Source organism: Pan paniscus, chromosome 4 (assembly GCF_029289425.2).
Source record: "Pan paniscus chromosome 4, NHGRI_mPanPan1-v2.0_pri, whole genome shotgun sequence".
Lineage (NCBI taxonomy): Eukaryota > Metazoa > Chordata > Mammalia > Primates > Hominidae > Pan > Pan paniscus.
Genome location: NC_073253.2, coordinates 61140341 through 61160479, shown reverse-complemented (window position 1 = coordinate 61160479; position 20139 = coordinate 61140341). Strand labels below are relative to the sequence as shown.

At 38.5% G+C, this 20139-nt stretch overlaps 2 protein-coding genes and 1 long non-coding RNA gene across 4 annotated transcripts in view; 2 read left to right on the top strand and 1 right to left on the bottom strand.

Moving 5' to 3' along the window:
- The window catches only part of LOC129397777 (uncharacterized), a 213741-nt gene that overhangs the window by 120488 nt on the left and 73114 nt on the right, over positions 1–20139 (bottom strand). Inside the window, exon 1 of one of the 2 annotated variants that reach the window (XR_010112196.1) lies at positions 13764–13958. The exons of the other annotated variant lie outside the window; for it this stretch is intronic. This is a non-coding gene — a long non-coding RNA (uncharacterized LOC129397777). Of the gene's footprint in view, positions 1–13763; positions 13959–20139 lie in introns of those variants that run through there. 2 annotated transcript variants of the gene reach the window in all.
- The window catches only part of ITGA1 (integrin subunit alpha 1), a 175696-nt gene continuing 155774 nt past the window's right edge, over positions 218–20139 (top strand). The window contains exon 1 of the mRNA XM_003827350.7: positions 218–2360. Within this exon, the coding sequence (XP_003827398.1) occupies positions 2300–2360 (61 nt within the window). The 5' untranslated portion in view covers positions 218–2299. The remainder of the gene's footprint in view (positions 2361–20139) is intronic.
- On the top strand, positions 2359–19580 carry PELO (pelota mRNA surveillance and ribosome rescue factor). Its single transcript, XM_034960108.3, has 2 exons — positions 2359–15079; positions 15368–19580. The coding sequence occupies exons 1-2, from the start codon at positions 14354–14356 to the stop codon at positions 15797–15799; spliced, it is 1158 nt and encodes a 385-aa protein (XP_034815999.1). The 5' UTR covers positions 2359–14353; the 3' UTR covers positions 15800–19580.

Sequence of the window (20139 nt, the reverse complement as noted above, 5' to 3'; positions counted from 1 at the left end):
AATTTGTAACTTGTGAAAATTAATTGTAACAATATCACTGTTAGTGATGGTTATCACCAATAATTTGTAAGTCCTAGAGGAAATAAAAATATTAAAATTGAAATTTTATATATTAGCCCCCAGAAGAAAATTTCCCAGTAATTGTAACCTTGAACATATTATATATTAACCCTACTTTATTTCAATATTTTACAATTTCTTTTTGTTTTTTCTAATGAAATATATTGCAATTTGCTAAAATGCCATATATGTATTTGCATATGTATGTATATGCTATACATATATATGTACACATACGTACATACACATATGTTTGTGTATATATAGACACACTATTATATGTTTTTGAAAACTAAGCAATTTGGAGAAATATCATTGGGAAAGTACTTACTATGATTTTTAAATGTCTACGAATTAATCAATATCTATTGGTTACTGTTCAAAGCACAGAGAGTCATACTGAGAGGCATAAGACATAACTGATACTACCAACAGGGAAATGAGATATACACAGGAAATGAATTCCTTGGCAGGGTATGAGAGCATTGAACACAAACAAAGGAACTTAAGTAAAGTCCAATGGGATTGAACTGTGACCCAACATAATACAATTTTTCTAGAGACTCATTTGTGTAAATTTGAAGACAGAACTGAGAAATGACATTATAAAAACTAAAAACGGGAGAACACGATTTTTAATGTATTTACTAAATAGTGAATCAGTTCAGATACATAATAGAAAAGGAATTTCTTGATTAATGGGTCAACATACTGAGATCTGATGGCCTTCAACCTCCTTGGGTTTGCCCACCCCATTTTTGACGCTCCTTAAACTTCTTCAACTTTTGTCTTCTCCAGCTTTTAGTTGCTGTGATCCTCTATCTGGCAGTGTATCCAGTGAACCCTGTGGGCTTCTTCCTTCCTGTCCCTCGTGTTACCTGTTCTGTGCTACCTGTGTTGTGTTCTGCTCAAAGAACCCTCCTTTGGGTGGCACTCTTGTCCTGCCTAGCCCTAGTTCTGCTAGAGATGCTCAATTAGTTGTTGAGTTGAAGAATTGAATTGAACCGTTTCCCTCAGATTCCTCTAAACACAAATCCACTTATTCTTTGTCTTTGAAATTCTCAAAACCGCTAAGACACAGCTATTTTGAAAATAGCCAGCATTGGTTGAAGCTAGGGTGAATATGGCTTTTGACTCAGAGAGGTTGTTCAACTCACCAGGAAAGGGAAGCATTGCAAGTTCCTAAGCACTTCTGGACTCTTAATGCATTTTTACTCGTGAAAGTTTCAAGCAAGAAAAAAATAAAGTAGTGCCCCGAGTTCTTTATTAGATTCAATTACCAGCGTACAAACATCCCAATTCACTTAAACAAAATAGCCCACACACATTCCATTTCCAAGGAGGCTGCTTTTCTTCCTCTCTTCCCTTCTCGCTCTCCCTCTTACTGTTTTTCCTCCGTCTTGCTTCTCCTTTTCTCCCCTTATCCTAGTTATCTCAAAGAAAAGCTTATCTGCAACCACCCTTTAACCACGAATTACCATAAACGAAGCAACCCCCCCACCCCCCATAAGCGAAAGCAAAGCCCTCAGTGGAGCCTGTCGGGGTGGTGGGGACGCCCCCTTTCGTGCAAAACGACTTCACGGTGAATTTCAGGTGTCCGCAGGGGATGGAAGGGGGGATTCCAGATCCTCGCATTTTCACAGACGGCCTAATCCCTCTGCGCAATGGACCCGGGAAAGCTGCCTCCCGTTAAGGGCGCCCAGGCACTGTCAAAGCGCCCTCCCTGCCCGGGCCGGGAGAAGTAAGGGGTGTGAAGGCGGAGCCACTGGGCTGGCAACACCCTCCCGAAGGTCCAGCCCTTACCCGCCTTCCTACCACCTTAGGGGATTTGGCCCGGAGAACGAGATCACCCTCTCAATGAAAGGCAGATGTCCCTTTAAGGTTTGCTTCTACAGCCCGTGGACTTTAGCCTAAACACGGACCCGCGAAGCTGGCTTTATTTGTCCATGTCTCGGACAGAGCCTGGGAAGCTGCCAGTGAAATTTCAGAGACCAAGAGCGCGAAGGGGCGGGCGATGTGGCAATCCGTCTGGGATGTGAAAAGCGTGGAGCGCATTTAGAGGCATTCGACGAAAACACAGGAAATCACTCCTCTCCCGCTCCTGGGCGCCGCTGCCACTGGGGCAGAGGACTGGGAACCGCGGCAGCGGGATAACTGGCCCAGCCAGAGAGCGCAGCTCCCGCGCCCGGTCCTGCCCTGCGAACCAGCGCGGCCCCCTGGCGCTGAGGCTGCTCCGGCCATGGCCCCTCGGCCCCGCGCCCGCCCAGGGGTCGCTGTCGCCTGCTGCTGGCTCCTCACTGGTGAGCGACTCGCTTTTCTCTGACCATCTCCTGCTCGCGGGCTTGGGGCTTGGAGCGGGGAGGGAGGTCCTCAGAGCCATGGGCCAGATAGGAAGAGAGAGCGCCCATCCACTTTCGGGCATTCCAGGTACTCAGGCCAGGGTACGGGGCAGGCAGGAGTTTCGCGTTCTGGTTTTGATATGAATTAGTTTTAGTGTCTCTCCAAAGTCCTTCACCCTAGGAGTAGGAGTGAGGCAGCACTGAAAACCTTACAAGGTAGAATTCACTTTTAAAATTAAAGTTGTTTTTACAATACACATTGTATATTAGGACTTTGCTGAATATTTCCTCCCCTCCACCCTTTTTTATGGCATGGGATGGGAGGGTGATGCTTATAGGGCGCCTGATACAGATGCAAAATTCCTACCCTCGGGTTGTTCCAGAGTGGACATTATTGAATTTTCTTGCTGTCTACTATTTAGGCTTTTTTCCCATGCAGAACAAGAAAAGGCAGGGATGCAAGACGAAACTGCCACTTGTTCCAAAATGATGTTTCTATGTCAGCACCCAAGAGGAGGGATATTTTGAAAAGTAGAAAGGAATGGTGAACATTTTCTCTGTAAATATCACAGTGCAGTCTACTTTTAAGATGCAAAATATAGTATTGTTATTTGTACATAAATGTGTATTTTTAAGGAGGGGACTTAAAAACATAGTGGAAATGCAAAGTTGTATCCAATTTAGAAAAAGCTTGAAATACAGCATTTTCTAAGATTTTCCCAATAATGAACTCATGGTCAGATCTTTTTTACCAGTTACTGATTGGGGTGGGGGAAAGTTGAAATGGTGAAAAATGGAAGAAGGTGGGGGGAAAGTGTATCGATAGAATCTCTGTGTGAAAGAAAATCACCTTATTAATGGGTTAATTAACAGCTGGCTTTAACATATCATTGATATTCAATTGTTCAGTGTTTTTACTGCTGGCATGGTTATTAGTACTAGTTAATTTAGCATTTTTACCACTAAAAACAGGGTAGAGCCAGCTAGTTTAGACCTGCCTTAGATGGCCAAGCATTGTTAAGTTTTATGAAGATGATTTAGAAGTTGATTATCAGCAAGCAGAGCTTTTTTCAGAAGGGAGGTGATGTAAAGAGAGTTAATAATTAGCTACTGGCTTTTCATCCAAACATTTCCCACTACTCAGAAAATGTCCAATAATCCAAACAGTGGTAACTGCTGAACAGCATTATAGCCAGTGAGTGGTTTAACTTACCAGCTACTGCCACTACTTTTTACACATATTTGACCTATGATTCTTCTCCAACTCAAATTTTTTTAGATTGTATTTTGTTGTTTTTGTGCAAAATCTGAATACAGTAGTTTACTATCCAAGTTGTACTTTTTCATTCTACCAAATAAGCAGTCTCTAGAGTAGAAATGATGAAATGAGGTTTGCGTATCCTCTAAAAAGACAAGAGTGAAACTTGAAGTAACAGAGAAGTTTAACAAGTTACAATTTCATATATATGTTGGTGAAATATACATTGGTGAATCCAGGAAGAGACTTAAAATATTTAGAACCCTTGTGTGCACTATATTTATGCCCATTTCGCAACACATGAGGGATCCGAAATTGGACTGCTTTCCCATCAGTCATTCTATTCTGTAGGCTCTTCTTTAGCAATCTCTTTCAGATTTGGAAACTTCTCATCAATTCAGAGTCCGTTTGTAACCTGGGGACTCATCACCATACTTATCCATGCACACTACTGTAGAGCTTATCTTTCTGTCTTCAATTTGAACCCAACTTCCAGTCTACCCTCCTAATACATCATTTTTACTATATCTGTTTTTAGTCAAAAATCTTTGGTGGTTCTTTGTTGCCTTTAAGATAAAATCCAAAATTCTCAACTGACTGCCCTAATCCAACACCCTCTCTCTATCTCCTACTACTCCTATGTCAGTTTCTTATTGCTGTTGTAACAACTTGCCATAGATCACCAGCTTAAAACAACATAAATTTACTATTGTACAGTTCTGTAGGTCAGAAGTATCACTGGGCTAGAATCAAGATGTCACCAGGGCTGCATTTCTTCTGGAGGTTCTAGGGGAAAATCAGTTTCCCTGTTTTCACCAGCCTCTGGCCACCACCTGCATTCTTGGCCTGTGGCCCCTTTCTCCTTCTTCAACCGAGCAGGGTAGAATCTTCAGATCTTCCCCCATGACTCTGCTTTATCATCACATCTCCTTCTCAGACTCTGACCCTACTACCTTCCTAAGGATCCTTGTAATTACAATGTGCCTACCAGAATAATCTCCTCATCTCAAGATCTTTAATTTAATTACATCTTCCAAGTCCCTTTTACCATCTAAGATAACATATTCACAGGTTCCAGGCATTAGGTCATGGATATATTTGGGAGACCATTATTCTGCCTACCACAACCCATAAGCATAAACTGTCCATTATAGCCAATCACTTTTCTTTACTTTCTCCATAATCCTCATGTTCATTTTGCCACTGAAGATATTATCTTGTTTTATACATTGAGAAAAGAATTCCACCTTTCCATCCTACCACCCTCTGACATCTAAATAAACTCTCTACAGCCTTCAAAACTGGGTTTACATCAGAACAACAAGCCACCAGCATCCCAATAAACTTCCTATTTGATTTAGACTGTCTTATATTAGCTCCTTACAACATTTACTAAAATGATTCATCAAAAAGATGTCCTTATGTCCAAAGGATTGTTATTTTATGTATGTCAAAGTCTCAGCATAAACTGATGTCACATATAAAGGATTTAACTGAAGACAGTTTCATAAAGTGACAGTTTAGAGAGGCCTTAAAGGAACAAGAAAAGAGGGTGGAGCATCTAGCGCAAGCAACAGTGGGGGAAAAAAGAACCTGAAGCAAGGTGAGAAGAAAAACCATGACCATTCCTAGGCCTGAGGAGGTGGCAGTGTTAGTTTGATTATGAACTCTAGTTATGGGAGGGTGGCCATTAGACTGGAGTTGTGGTCATAAAAAGGAATGCAGCTAGTGACAAAATTGAAGCCCAGCAGAGAAGGAGTAAGGAAAATAAATATACCTCCTTTCCTCCCACCCTCTGATGTCTTGCTCAGCCTTCCCATTGGCCATCCCCAAATGGCAAGATCCAACCTTCCAGAGAACAAAGGGCAAGACAATCAATAACAGAATAGCTAGCACAACTTAACCCCGAAATGTATTATGTGCAAGGCACTGTGCCAAGGGCTTTGCATGTATTATTTCATTTTAATCTAAAAAATTAAGTTTACTAATTGATCACAAGCAGTCACAGATTTCTTTGTTCTTTTTTCACTCCCTCAGCTTCAGTTGATTAGCCTTGAAAAAAAGAAAAGAAAAAATTAAAACTTTATAACTATTATCAATATTTTAGAGATGAGGAAATCAAAATATAGTATTAAGAAGTTAATTTCATTTGTCCAAAGTTGAAGAACTAATGACAAATCTACTCAATTCATATCTCTGACCTCAAATTAAATGCTCTAAAATAATATGCTATATTGGCTGCCTAAAGATGAGTTCATTCTCTCTTGCTCACTCCTCTAAATGTGAAATCCAAACATAGTTGTCTAAAAGACTTGGATAAAGACCTAATTAATGATACAAGTCAATCTTTTATTTCCATGATTTTTAGGTGTACAGCATTAAGTGTAACTCAAGTAAGACTACTATTTCTCGTTATTAAGAATATAAATATAGAATTAGCCCTAATTAAACTATATGTCTCTCTTCCCTAGAAACATTTTGGTTGGCCTAGAAGCAAGGGTCTTCTTTTCACAGGCAAGATTTCCTATTCAAAATGAAATCCAGTGAGGAGATGGGAGATGGCTGAATATGGGGAGGAAGTCAGCCACTTATTCAAAACAAAGAATGACTCCCAATGGCAGACAATGTATTGTCAGGAATTGCTGAAGATGGTGAAAATTGTCTTACTCATTGTGATGTTTGTAAAGGCAGCAATGAATTCACGGGATTTTTGTTTGTTTAGTAAACAGGCAATGAGAGTAACCATGAGACACATATATATGCTATACTAGTTTAACTATTTCTCTTCCCTCCTGTCATAACACTTACCCAGCTATTTTGAAGCATGAGCTCTTGGGCCACAGCTTATCACTGATGTTCTGACTTCAGTAGATAGATGCTCCTCTAACATGTTCCTCCACTTCCAACCCAATAAACTTCCCACTAGATTTAGAACTTGCTGAATTTCCACATGTCTTAACATATTTTAGTAGAATAAAGTAGCTCATGTTTAAAATATATTTAGAAAAGTTGGGGACTAAAATGCTATTCTTTACCTACACTTCTCTTCTGTTGTGTGAAATACAAAATAGTGTACTCAAATTCATGTTAAGAAACTGAGATGAAAGATATTTTGAAACTGTTGCCACAGTGCTAAAGTCAGAATAGATTGCCTATTCAGAGCAGTCTGTGACTGGAGAATTGTATTCGCCCTCAAAGCGAGTACAGTAGAGTATCAAGAGATGCAAATGACTGCATATGTTTCTATCTTCAAGATTATTGAGCTTCTTTCAGCTCCTTTATTATGCCAGCTACTCTAAAGTCTCCTTGGGGACTTTGCGTAAGTAGTTACTCCCACTGCTACTGATCTCAATCCCTGAATAAACGTCATTTCCAAGAGATACCCTGAAGTAGATTGGACCCTACCTTAGGACATGTGTATCCCAGCACCTTTGCTTCTATTATATAATGCACCATGGTATTATAATTAACTATCTAATTGCCTGTCTTTCCAGCTTGCTGTATGCTCTGTGAGGGTAGGATCTTTAACCATAACACCTAGAAATAATGGGCACTTTTTAATTGAATGAATCGCAAAAGAATTGACTATTGACAAACTCAGAAAATACTTAAGGGATCAGATTGTCCCTTTATTATATACCTCTGCCTTATTTTATTATACCTCCGCCTGAAATATTTCTGTCTATTCAAATTTATAAATAATGGAATGGAAGACACCATCAGTTGAAAGATGCACCATTATTTTATGTACCACTAAAAAAGACAAGCCACTCCCAATCCAATTATAATTGCTAGATTGTTAGATAGTTCCTAGTTTCAGAGATGTCAAAATTGGGAAAATGTGCATCTGAAAATTACAATCAATAATATACAGTGTATGGTACTTTTTACCATGGTACTTTTCTATTTCTTTGGACACTTAAAAATTGTGTCATAAGATTTCGAAGAGGCTAGTATGTGAACCCCATCTAGATACAGAGATATAACATTGTTCCTCTCAGTTCTCTTCAAGTGCCAAGTTTATATCTGATTTAGGGGATAATTGCTCCTCTGGCACCAACAGCCTTACCAGATCCCAAAAACAGAGCTCCCTCCAAATGCTCTATCTTTAGAAGAGAGCTTCAGGAGAAAGGTGACAATAAAGTAATCATATAATGTTCCAGTTGCACAGGATTAATGACTCTAGCTTTGGCAAACTCTTAACTTTTTGTCATGTTGGTGGTAAGCTCCAGGGTTGTGTATATAGGAAGAAGACTAATTTTAATCAAAACTTTCCTATGATTTAAAAGGAAGATAAAAAAGTCAACTAAGTTTTAAAAGGAAATTAAAATGCATATGCTGGTTGGTGTTAGGAATTCACTTTATGTGTTAAAAAAAATCAATTTTATCCAAACAGGAGATCCCTATTAACAAGATAAGTAAGAGATCTGAAATGAGAAATCATTGTAATTCAAATATGCAAAGGAGTGGATACACATACTCTTTTTGTATGAATTATATGAGATCTCCTAAAATAAATGCAAATTCTTAAATTTAAATATAGCACCTAAGTCACTTTAAAACATCAATAGTTAAGATGGTTTATATATTTTGTTACAAATCATATATCCTTACTACAAATTAAATGTACTTTCAAAATTATTTTATTAATTAGACTTTTATTTTACCAAATACTAAAGTCTAGAAATACATGGGTACTGGCCAATCCTTAAAAATATCTGTGTAACACATTTTACTTATAATATTTTTGGTGAAATGATCTTATGCCGTATAAGAATACATGCAAATAGAAATACACACACACACACACACATACACACACACTTCTGTTCATAGGATTTTGTTTATTTGGTAGGAGGTTTTGTATTATTTTGTGACAACTGCAAGTAAGCATTTTCCATCATGAGAAATTTAGATAGTGAGTGAGTACAAGTTCCTTAAAAAAAAAACAAATAAAACAAACAAACAAAAAAACCACTTTCCCTTTTACCCTTTTGTCTATATTAGCTAAGTAATCCTCCCAGTCATCCACTTAGCTTTGCTGGTGGAGGTCACATGGGAACCTTTGCACAATCTGAGGTTTGCACATTCTGTCTAAATAAACAATTGCGTTTATCACTAGATATTCATAATTGGAGCTCTGGCTTCTTATTTTGTAAAGTTCACTTTCCAAACCATGTATAATAAAACTAATTGCCATTATGTGTTATTCTAAAATATTTTAAGAACTTTTCCTGGGGAAGATGTATTTTAAATTACCATTTTCTTACCTAAGCACGGCTATCTCAAATATTGAAATAGGCTTATACAAACTTACCTTAAGAGTAACCTTCTTTTTAAGTTTTTAGTAACATTATAAAACAGAATGTGATTTCCTAATTTTAGAATGTCAGTTACAGACAAGTTAAAAACTCTGAATTAAAGAAAAATTAATAACCATTAATTTTTGCATCCTAAAAATATGAGTATGTGCCACTTGTTATGCTGTGTTCCAGGAGCACAAAGACAAATAAAAGGTAGTAAGTCTCTGCCTTTACTGGTGGAAGAGGTAGTAGACATGGAAAGACGCAATGGTGGGAGAGGCTCCCAAGGTGCTTTATAAGGAATAACAAAAAGATTAGGTTTGTGTTGCAGGAAAGTAAGCCTTCCAAAATAAAATACAAGATGAAAACAAGAAAATTTATACAGCCCCGACTGTTTAGGGGTCACATGCTAAGTAGAGGGTATTAAAACAAGATTTCCATCTTTCAGGAGCCCATAATTCCATTTCATGTCATACAAACCATTTCTTTTATATTATTATAATAGGAAAGATAGTAATTCAACTCACCAATGAGGTCCATGAACCATTTCATTCAGTAGAGCTGAATAACATAAATAACATAAATAAATGTACCCCAAAGATTATCCATCAGTCAACTCTACCAAACCAGTTATTTTTCCAAGGCTGAATAATTATGATCATGTTAAAATGAGCTCTTGTCCCTTGTTTTGTCTGATCCAGTTTTCTAGCTTCAAGCCAGGCATTTTTAGAGCTCTATAATTTATTAATATCAAGTATCATAATATCACTAGGACCTCATAAGGATGGTCAAATGAGAGAGCAGGACAAATAATCTTATTTATCATTTAGAATGAAAAATAATTAGCTTTATTGCGGTCTGGGACTTATTTCAAGTTGGTAGAATCCATCCAGGAAAGACCATATTTGAGGTCTGCCAATTCTTGGTCCACAAACAAGAAACTTTGAATCAGTCTTTCACCTCTGAAATGGGTCTTAGAAAAATCAGATTTGAAAGATAGCATGCAAAATTGAAAACAAATATGTTAGGATGAGATTATAGGTGTTGTTTAAACATTTAAAAAATATTACTGCAGCATAATTTTTAGTTAGAAATTTAATTATTGAATTCAATTCCCTCAATTCTTCAGTGAAATAAATTGGGTTCCAGAGAGACTGAGTACTGCCAAAAGTTACAGTAAAAACAATTGAAGAGTAAGAGCTACAATCCAGGATGCTTGACTTCTAGCCCAGTTCTCTTCTTGAGACACTGGAAGTGTCTCAAGAGCAACAAATTAAAAACTTTTGGAGGTAACAATACTTTTTTCCCCTTCTGGAGAGATTAATATAAATAAGACATTGTAGGGAAAATAGATATAATTAAAGTTACTGATATAAAGATTTATACTGATATAAAGTTACTGATATAAAGTTTTCTATTTTAAACAGCCAATACATAAGTATAAAATTAGTATTTAAAGCAAAAGAGCTAAAAGCCCTGGTATTTTTCTCAATACTTTGCTCATTTGGAAAAAAATGAAAATAAATATATAACTACAGCAGTTTCTAAACTACCATTATTAAGTGAAATACAGTCAATAACAATATAAGTAAGTGCCTTAAGAAATGTCTTGAAATGTCTGTAATAATGTTAAAATAGCTGCCATACTTTACATTTGACTCACCTAGCTTATCATTAATATATGAGTGCCTACTATGTGCAAAGGACCTTTAAAAGGACAAAGGAGTATAAAGATAAATCCTTCCAGAGTTCAACAAAAAAGATACATGTTTAAATTAACATGGATTCAAGTTTACATGGTTTCAAGTTTGAGATAACATTTAAGCTGGACTTTAAAGATAGGCAGCACTAATGGAAGCAGGGATGAAAGGAAGTGACATTTTAAACAGAGAAGTTAGTATGAGTTAAGGTAGCAAACGAGAAAGTTCCTAGCACATGTAGGGAACAAAGGTTACTTTCAAGGTGGAATATAGGGTGCCCTGAGGGGAAAAGTGGGAAGTAAATTTGTAAGGCCAGTGCAAATTGGGATTGTAGAGAGGGATTGTAGACGTTAATTCATAGGGAATGGGAATCCAAAATGAATCAAAATAAAAATATAATGATTGGTCTAGAAATACTAAGCCATAAACAAAATCTGGGTGAAAATGTCTAATAGTCAACTACAGGCTTAAATTACTAAGGAAAAAAAAAAGTTCCCAACTATTGCAGTTGTTTCACATACAACAGTAATTCTATGAAAGATTTTATAGTATACTGAATTATGGAGGCACACTGATATTTTTTAAAATGGCCCAAAGTGGTTTGCCTCATAACTTAAAAAAAAATTTTTTTAACCATGGATTTAAGAGTCAATAAGGGTTTTTCACAGGTTTCTAATGTACAGATAAATATATGTATATTTTTCTAAAGTAGAACATTAGATCTTTCTCTAAGAGTATAATGATGACCTAGGCTGGACAGAAGGAAAAAAAAAAAAACTATGTAGAAGAGAAAAGTATAATAATTTTAAGAGGTGATAAAAGAGCAGGAAAGGGACTAGTGCCTTTCAAATCCTCTAGGTTGGTTCCCAAGCTGTGAGTTTTTGTTTAGCTGGTAAAGGTGACAGTTGAGGGGAAGTGACAATGGATAACAGCACATAATTTGCAGTGAAGGAGATGATTACAAACATTCATAATATAGGATGGTGGTAGTAGAAAGAGAGGGTATGGAGTTAAGCAGGCCTGAATTTCAATGCTAGTCATGTGATCTTGAAAACATTTCTTAACTTCCCCATAGTTGATTTTCTTCTATAAAATTAGGATAACAAATATTTACCTTACAGGGGAGAATTAGAGCATAGGAAAGAACTTGATAAACATTCAATACGTGATAGCTCTTCAATAAAAACCTTTTGTTAAGATCCCACTGTGTGCTTACCACTGTGATTCTGTGGCTTTTAATCTTTGGCAGACTATGGGAAAGATAAATTGTACTTAGAAAGATGATCAAGGAGCACTTCAAAGCCCCAGTTCAAAATTATCTCCTCATTCTCTCTCTCTCTCTCACAAATACACACACAAGCACACTTTCACCCTACCAATTAGGAATTTTAAGTTAACAAGATACTTTTTTTAAAATACAGTGTCCTTTGGATAGGCAAATCACCTTCACACTTGAGTGTGATTAGTTCTTTGCTTAGTGAAAAGTTGCTGGGTTCTCTTGGAACTGGAAGAAGGCAATGTGAATTAGGAACTTCTTGAGGGTACTCAGTATGATAGGAAGGTGGGAAGAAGGAGGAAGTAAGGGGAGACACAGAGAGCGAGAAACAAAGAGAAAAGAGGCCACAAATATTAATAAGTAGTGGTTCTTATTTGGACTTTCCCCTTGGAGGGGACCTTTCCGTCCCCTGATAATCTCTTAGGAAGATAATTGACACTTAAGTTTAAATTGTGAAGCCTGTCAGTTGAGAAAAATGTTGAGACAAGTCTCAATCATTTTAGGACGTTTATTTGCCAAAATTAAGGACGTGCGCGGGGAAGACAGGTCTATGCCTTTCTGGGAAGATGATTTTGAGGGCTCCAAATTTAAAGGGGAAAGGGTGGGATACTGAGAAATACAGTTTTCATGTGAGAGGGTAGCAGGGGGAAAATAGTCATTCATGCCTCTGTCTGGCTTAGTCAATCTGAATCTGCATTTTTACGTAAGATAACATAGACAAATGGGGCAGGGGAACAATCAGATATGCATTTGTGTCAGGAGGGCAGAGGGGTGACTGTACCTGAAAACAGAAGCTATCTATTTACATTGCCATGGTAAATTTTAATAGAAACACTTTAGGGTAAAGATCTTGGCGTTCACTGAGAATTTCCTTGTGGGCAAAATATGAGCGAGGTGTGTAGCTTTTCATCTGGTAGCCATCTCATTTAAAAACCAAGAGGCAAGGCAGTTTTGCGTGACCCAGTTCCCAGCTTAACTTTTCCCTTTGGCTTAATGAGTTTGGGGATCCGAGATTTATTTTCCTTCCATACGCCTATGCCAAACTCAGATTCCTTCCTTTCATCCCTGTTTCATCTGTTCAGGCTGGTTAGTTCCCCTTTCCAATCCACACAGAGAAAGACAGAAAAGACAGTGAGAAGCTATGTGTGCAGGACTTCTCTGCCCTCCACTCCATCTAAGCTCTCAAGAAGCTTTTAGATTCTTTTGTTTTTTCTATTCATCGGTCTCTTAAAGAGGCAATCCCACTTCTCCATTTCCACTTCCTAATAAAGAATGCTAAGTAACTTAAGGATTTTCTTTAAATTATGTAGCTATTCAATCAGGGTCAGTCCTAGTTAATAGTTTTTCCCCACTTCCCATAGCCTCGGCTTTTAGCTTAGCTTTGGCAGTGAAGATCTGGCCCTAAGCTCTTGCGACCCAACCCCCAACCTAAACATTTCACAGGCTACTGGGCTGCGGAAAGCTGAGGCTGCCAACTTTGGAGCCTAGGATTCCCAGGACATCAGGTCAAGCAACTGAGAGGTCCACCCAGGGGTAAATTCCACACATAGTTTCTTCTCTCTTGGGACCAGCGCTTTAACATCTGGGTTAATCAGATCGTGCAGACACGGTAACTAGGCGCAGAAAACAGCTGGACACGTTGCTGGGAGCCCAGACAGAACGTGACCAGTAGTTCTCAGAAACCGCTTCTAAATACCAGCTCCAACAGGCTTGTAGCGTCCGAGTGCGGATAAGGCAAGAGCAAAAACGAGCATAGTTTGGGCCGTTGGGGCCAAATCTGCACTTCTGAGAGCTACTTTTACTGCTAAGCTTTGAAATTGGATTTACCCAGAGGGAAGCGTTGCAGTGGCAGCCGCAGGCAGGTAAAACTAGTATTTGCACTCACACACTCCCCGGATTCTTCACAGACAGGGATGGAAGAGAAAACTTAGGAAGTTGAAGTTTGGCATTAAAATAAAGGACTCGCCACCACTCTGTGCACCTTCTTGAGGGAGTTCAGTCGTCCGGAGCGCCTCACAGCTTAGTGCTCCTGCGCACGCGCGAACTGCGGCCCCGCCTCTCCTTTGGGGACGGGAGACGTGCGTCGGGTCGCGGGACGCGGGCTGCGCATGCGCCTTCATTTCGTCAGCCCGCTGTTGCGTGCTGCCAGCGGGAACTGTGGAGGGGTAGATTTTCGCTGCAGTGTTCCCCGAGCCTGTTAGACGCAGCGCGCCGGGAGACTGAGAGAGCAAAGGATAGAGGAAGTGCTGCCCTAGGCTGCATGAGTCGAAGCAAGCGTGTTTCCTTCCCGCCAGGCAAGTGCCCTTAGAAACCGGGTCCCGCCCCCTTCCTGGCCTGCATTCCCATCCCCTCTCCCGGGGCGGAGGTGAGGACCTCCTTGGTTCCTCTGGTTCTGTCAGTGAGCCCCTTCCTTGGCCATGAAGCTCGTAAGGAAGAACATTGAGAAGGACAATGCGGGCCAGGTGACCCTGGTCCCCGAGGAGCCTGAGGACATGTGGCACACTTACAACCTCGTGCAGGTGGGCGACAGCCTGCGCGCCTCCACCATCCGCAAGGTACAGACAGAGTCCTCCACGGGCAGCGTGGGCAGCAACCGGGTCCGCACTACCCTCACTCTCTGCGTGGAGGCCATCGACTTCGACTCTCAAGCCTGCCAGCTGCGGGTTAAGGGGACCAACATCCAAGAGAATGAGTATGTCAAGATGGGGGCTTACCACACCATCGAGCTGGAGCCCAACCGCCAGTTCACCCTGGCCAAGAAGCAGTGGGATAGTGTGGTACTGGAGCGCATCGAGCAGGCCTGTGACCCAGCCTGGAGCGCTGATGTGGCGGCTGTGGTCATGCAGGAAGGCCTCGCCCATATCTGCTTAGTCACTCCCAGCATGACCCTCACTCGGGCCAAGGTGGAGGTGAACATCCCTAGGAAAAGGAAAGGCAATTGCTCTCAGCATGACCGGGCCTTGGAGCGGTTCTATGAACAGGTGGTCCAGGCTATCCAGCGCCACATACACTTTGATGTTGTAAAGTGCATCCTGGTGGCCAGCCCAGGATTTGTGAGGGAGCAGTTCTGCGACTACATGTTTCAACAAGCAGTGAAGACCGACAACAAACTGCTCCTGGAAAACCGGTCCAAATTTCTTCAGGTAAAACAATCTTACCCAGGGATAGTTAAGAATGGGCAGAGGGATTGGTATAAACTACTCCTAAAGTTTTAGAACTGGGAAAAATAAGAAGAGAAAGTCTTTACTTAGCTGGGATTTTCATGAGATAATGAAATAAAAAGAGAATGTTAAATGTCTAGCAAATTTATGGAGTAAACTTTGCTGAAACATATGAAGCCTTACTAGCGCTTTTGGCTTTAAGCCTTTGTGGGCTGATTAATGGGTGTTCTGGGAGATTATTTTGCCTAACTTTTGTAATTGTGATTCTAGGTACATGCCTCCTCCGGACACAAGTACTCCCTGAAAGAGGCCCTTTGTGACCCTACTGTGGCTAGCCGCCTTTCAGACACTAAAGCTGCTGGGGAAGTCAAAGCCTTGGATGACTTCTATAAAATGTTACAACATGAACCGGATCGAGCTTTCTATGGACTCAAGCAGGTGGAGAAGGCCAATGAAGCCATGGCAATTGACACATTGCTCATCAGCGATGAGCTCTTCAGGCATCAGGATGTAGCCACACGGAGCCGGTATGTGAGGCTGGTGGACAGTGTGAAAGAGAATGCAGGCACCGTTAGGATATTCTCTAGTCTTCACGTTTCTGGGGAACAGCTCAGCCAGTTGACTGGGGTAGCTGCCATTCTCCGCTTCCCTGTTCCCGAACTTTCTGACCAAGAGGATGATTCCAGTTCTGAAGAGGATTAATGATTGAAACTTAAAATTGAGACAATCTTGTGTTTCCTAAACTGTTACAGTACATTTCTCAGCATCCTTGTGACAGAAAGCTGCAAGAATGGCACTTTTTGATTCATACAGGGATTTCTTATGTCTTTGGCTACACTAGATATTTTGTGATTGGCAAGACATGTATTTAAACAATAAACTAAAAGGAAATAATCTCCACGTACTACCATCTTGATTAAATTGTGTAATTTTTATAGGAATTATGAGTTATCTGTAGTACTTGGAAACAGAAAATGTGTGTATTTAATGACGATGCCTATACAGTATATTGTTTGGGATAGATTGCAAAATTTCACACTGCATGCTTTGAAACAGTTTTCCTTAGAAAAAGCTTTTGCTATCTTATCCTGTTTACATTATTTCTTTATTTTAATTCTGCTTGGTGTTCTTGCATTGCATTTAATGATCCCTTTTCTCCCCACCTCCACACACTACATTTTTTTTAGATTTAAATAGTTTTACTATTTTAAATGATTGCCGTACAATTAGTAGACTTGAAGACAAGTTTTAAATATTTTTCTTCAAAGGCTTGTTAAACCAATCATGTTAAAAGGAAATTCTTGGTTTTGGTTTGTTGTTGTTAGCATTAGTCATATTTGATTTAGAGAGTAACTTAAATCACTTATTTTTAGCTTTTTAGAACTTTGATCTGCTAGGGATTGTCAAAATAATCTCCTTGAGGCATCTTTATTTTTAAAATGAGATTAAAGTATGTGATTTGCTTGTTATGTGGCTAATTAGTGGCAAAGCTGGAAGTCATTCCCAGTCTGGACTTCAGTTCTTTGCGCCAAAACATGCTATATTATTTATTTATTTTTTTGCTTGTCAAAGTTATACTTAATTCTGTTTTATATTTGTATGTGGCATTAATTTGGGTTTGCACATTTTTATTGGACTATTTTAGTTGTGAAGAAGCCTGTTCTAAAGTTTAAGTCACATGACTAGTATGTGGCAGTTGACTTAAACTCCAATACTCTTTACTATCATTGACTTAAACTCTGATACTCTTTACTATAATTATGGAATTGTGCAAATACCTCCGAGTTTAAAATATTATTTTTATTATTTTTGGTGCACATTCCTAAAAGTTAAGGAAGGAGCCTCAGTAATGGAATTGCTTCTTGACCTTTTGCAAACCTCAATTTAGCAAAATAATTAGGAACGATCTAATAGTGATGATACAGTTTTTAACTGCTGGATCAGCGACGCCTATTTCAAGTAGTGATACTAACTAAACTTTCGCCTGTCTTTCCTGTGTCTGTGGGCCTTCCTCCTGGTGTGACAGACTTGGGGATTTCTTGTAAACTTCCTAACTAGTCTGAACCTTTTTATTTCTTATTGGGAACTGACACTTCCCTATACTTTAAAACTCACATATTTATATTTTTATACATCTATCTCCTAATTCAAAAGTAATTGAGATTGTCATTTCATTATAATTCCGTGAGTATCTTTAAATTACTATTCAAATATGTTACTAAATAATTTAATAAGAATATAGAAATGAAGCCACTGAGATCCTTAAAGTTGAAACCTGATTGATAATTATATTTTCAGTAAGGATTTGGAGATTTTTGGACATTTTTACTCTCATAATCTATGCAGTACTGAAATGAGGTCTAATAAATATAACCAATACATGTTAGGCCATAGGTTCTTAAATTTAGCTACCTGTTCACCTCAACTTGAGAGCTCTTAAAACCCTCAGTGTCCAGATTGCAGCCCAGACTAGTTAAATAACGTTTTATCCCTAGAAATGTTTTTTTTAAAGCTACCCAGATGATTCCAATAGGCGTCAAGGCTAATAGCCACTGATTCAGGCCTTGCTATTCAAAAGTATGGTCCGTAAACCAGCAGCATCCCTGAGAGCTTGTTGGAAACTAGAATTCAGGGATCTTTTGTAGACCTACTGAGACAGGCGCTACCTGTACCAACATCTCTAGATGATTCCTGTGCATAATAAAATCTGATAAACAAAGGCAATAGGTTATTCTTCCTGTGCTGGTAAATCTCTGGCAGGGGTCCCCAGTCAGGAAAAAGATTTGAGTATTAAGGTCTTTCAAAAAAGTTAACTGGCCATACTCAACTGTCTATAAAACCTCTATAAATTTCTGTTTTTATGTCTATGAATTATTAAATAAAATTTAACTCATTTTTAAGAAATTACATTTTCTGTTATCAAGAATACAATTCTTACTAGATCATAGGTGAAAATGTCAATAATGATAGGAGCAAATTAAAAATTCAGATAATTATTTTTGACTTTTCTAGAAGACATAATTATCTCTGGAAAGCATATACAGTAGTCTAATTCCAACTGCTACTCATTAAGTATTGGATATGTGATAAAAACTCTATCGATAACTCCAATGTACCTTCTCTAATGTACTGTAAATTTCCATTTCCTATCATGTGATTTCCTATGCCACTAAACTCAATAAGTGAGAAGCTTGCACATTATTTCATTTTGCTATAGCTACGATACATATCAAATGACAGCTACTCCTGGTCCCTCATTTGTATGTTAAATTCCTTGTTAATTTTATGACAAGATTGTTGATCTTGGATTTCACTTTCATTACTGTCTTAGAAACAAATTGGATTTTTCTGCTCCCAGATGCCACTAGAGTAGCTTTGTAAATCTCATTTTTCTTATCTTTACTTAGTTTCTGTCTCTAACTTTACTTTCCTTTTTTAGCTTCCCTGACTAATTCTCTTAACCTCCAATTATCTTTAACAGAAGTTACTAATTCTGCAATTCATATATTCTGGAACTGGAATTATCTTTGTTCCTAAGCAACCAAGTATACATATGAAACGGTCTGTACATTAATGCCTCATAATAGCAGCTCTTATTTGGGAAAGGGTTATAGTACATTTAAACCATGTGGTTTTGCAAGCAAGTTAAGACTGGCTATTTGTGTTTAGTGTCAGAATATGTTGAATTAGAAGTTGAAGAGTTTCTAAAGTGATTTTAAGGGCTTGAGGAGAGATGAACCCTTTTGCTTAGAGCCAGAACTTAGATATGGGGTGAAATATTTATATTACACTAATCATTAAGAGTAATATATTTAATTTTATCCATTTTTTTAGTGCCTTTTTTGAACCAGTCACTGGGCTAGATGTGGGGAGGACAAACATGTAAGCAAATCACTGTTAGAAGTAACTTGTACAAAGTGTGTAAAAGGACACAGTGGTGAAAGGGGTGACTTTTAGGAGAAACTTTATAGAGCAAGGACCAGTAAGTTTACCTAAAATGGGAAGAAGAAATATGGAGAAATTAAGTGGGAAGATGGGGAGGGGAAGTGTGCTAATCACCTAAGAACCTCCGTGCTACAAGAAGGAGTTTGGGTTTGACCATTATGAGAAACAATTACAAAGTTGAAGCAGCATGCTAAACTGCATTTCACAAATACCACTTTGGCAGCATCAAGGATCGATTGGAGGAGGCAAGACTGGAGGCAGGAAGACTGGTTAAAAAAATGCATATTAGGAAGATAGGAGAGAAAAATGATAATGGCCTTATCAAAGGCAGCAATAATGTTCCTTGCAATAGGAATGAACAGAAGTCAACAGGAAATATTAAGAGATGGGATCAAAAGGACATGACTGCAGATTGCTGTTTAGAGTTATGGAAAAAAGTAGAATCCAAAGGTAAATCTCAGATTTCTTGAGTGGTGGGAGAGATGATGACACAAAATGTAACTTTAAAAATGGTAATTAAAAAAAAATGTTTTATGCAGTGGTGGTTAAATTTACTAAAAGATTTTTTCAGGATTCCCATAGTGCAGGAATTAGCAAGCTATATCTCATTCAGGCCAACCAGTTACTGCTAGCGGACCCCATGGCCTTGTGCTCCCCATCTTAACATAGTATCTCTGATTTGTCTCACCAGACAAATCAGAGATATACTTCCCCTTTTATTCCGTGAAGAACCACAAGAGTCTGAACTGTGGCATCAATTTTGCAGTTGGATTTACATCTTTCTTAATGATTTGAAAATAATTTGTTTCAAAAATTGATTTTGACCAGCACACAATTTTGCTGGTATATCATGTTTAAGTAAATGAATTCTCCAGCAGTGAAGCACAACTAAAGTGAAGAGCTGGAGAGCAACTTAAGAAAGAACTATTAATTCCAATAAAGTTGGTAAAATGCTCAGTAAAATAATTTTCTTCCAATGGATGTCAGCATATTTAAACTTTGTGGTGTGATTCAGTTTATATACTCTAAGAGATTCAGTATTTTAGAAAAGTGCTCTTCAAGATTTTCCTAATGTATTATATGTATCTCTCATGAAT

What these genes read in the sequence shown, in the direction of transcription:
- PELO (XM_034960108.3), top strand. Translation starts at nt 14,354, where the DNA reads ATGAAGCTCGTAAGGAAGAACATTGAGAAGGACAATGCGGGCCAGGTG. An exon ending in ACCGGTCCAAATTTCTTCAG is followed by an intron (nt 15,080 to 15,367) that starts GTAAAACAATCT and finishes TTGTGATTCTAG; the next exon opens with GTACATGCCTCCTCCGGACA.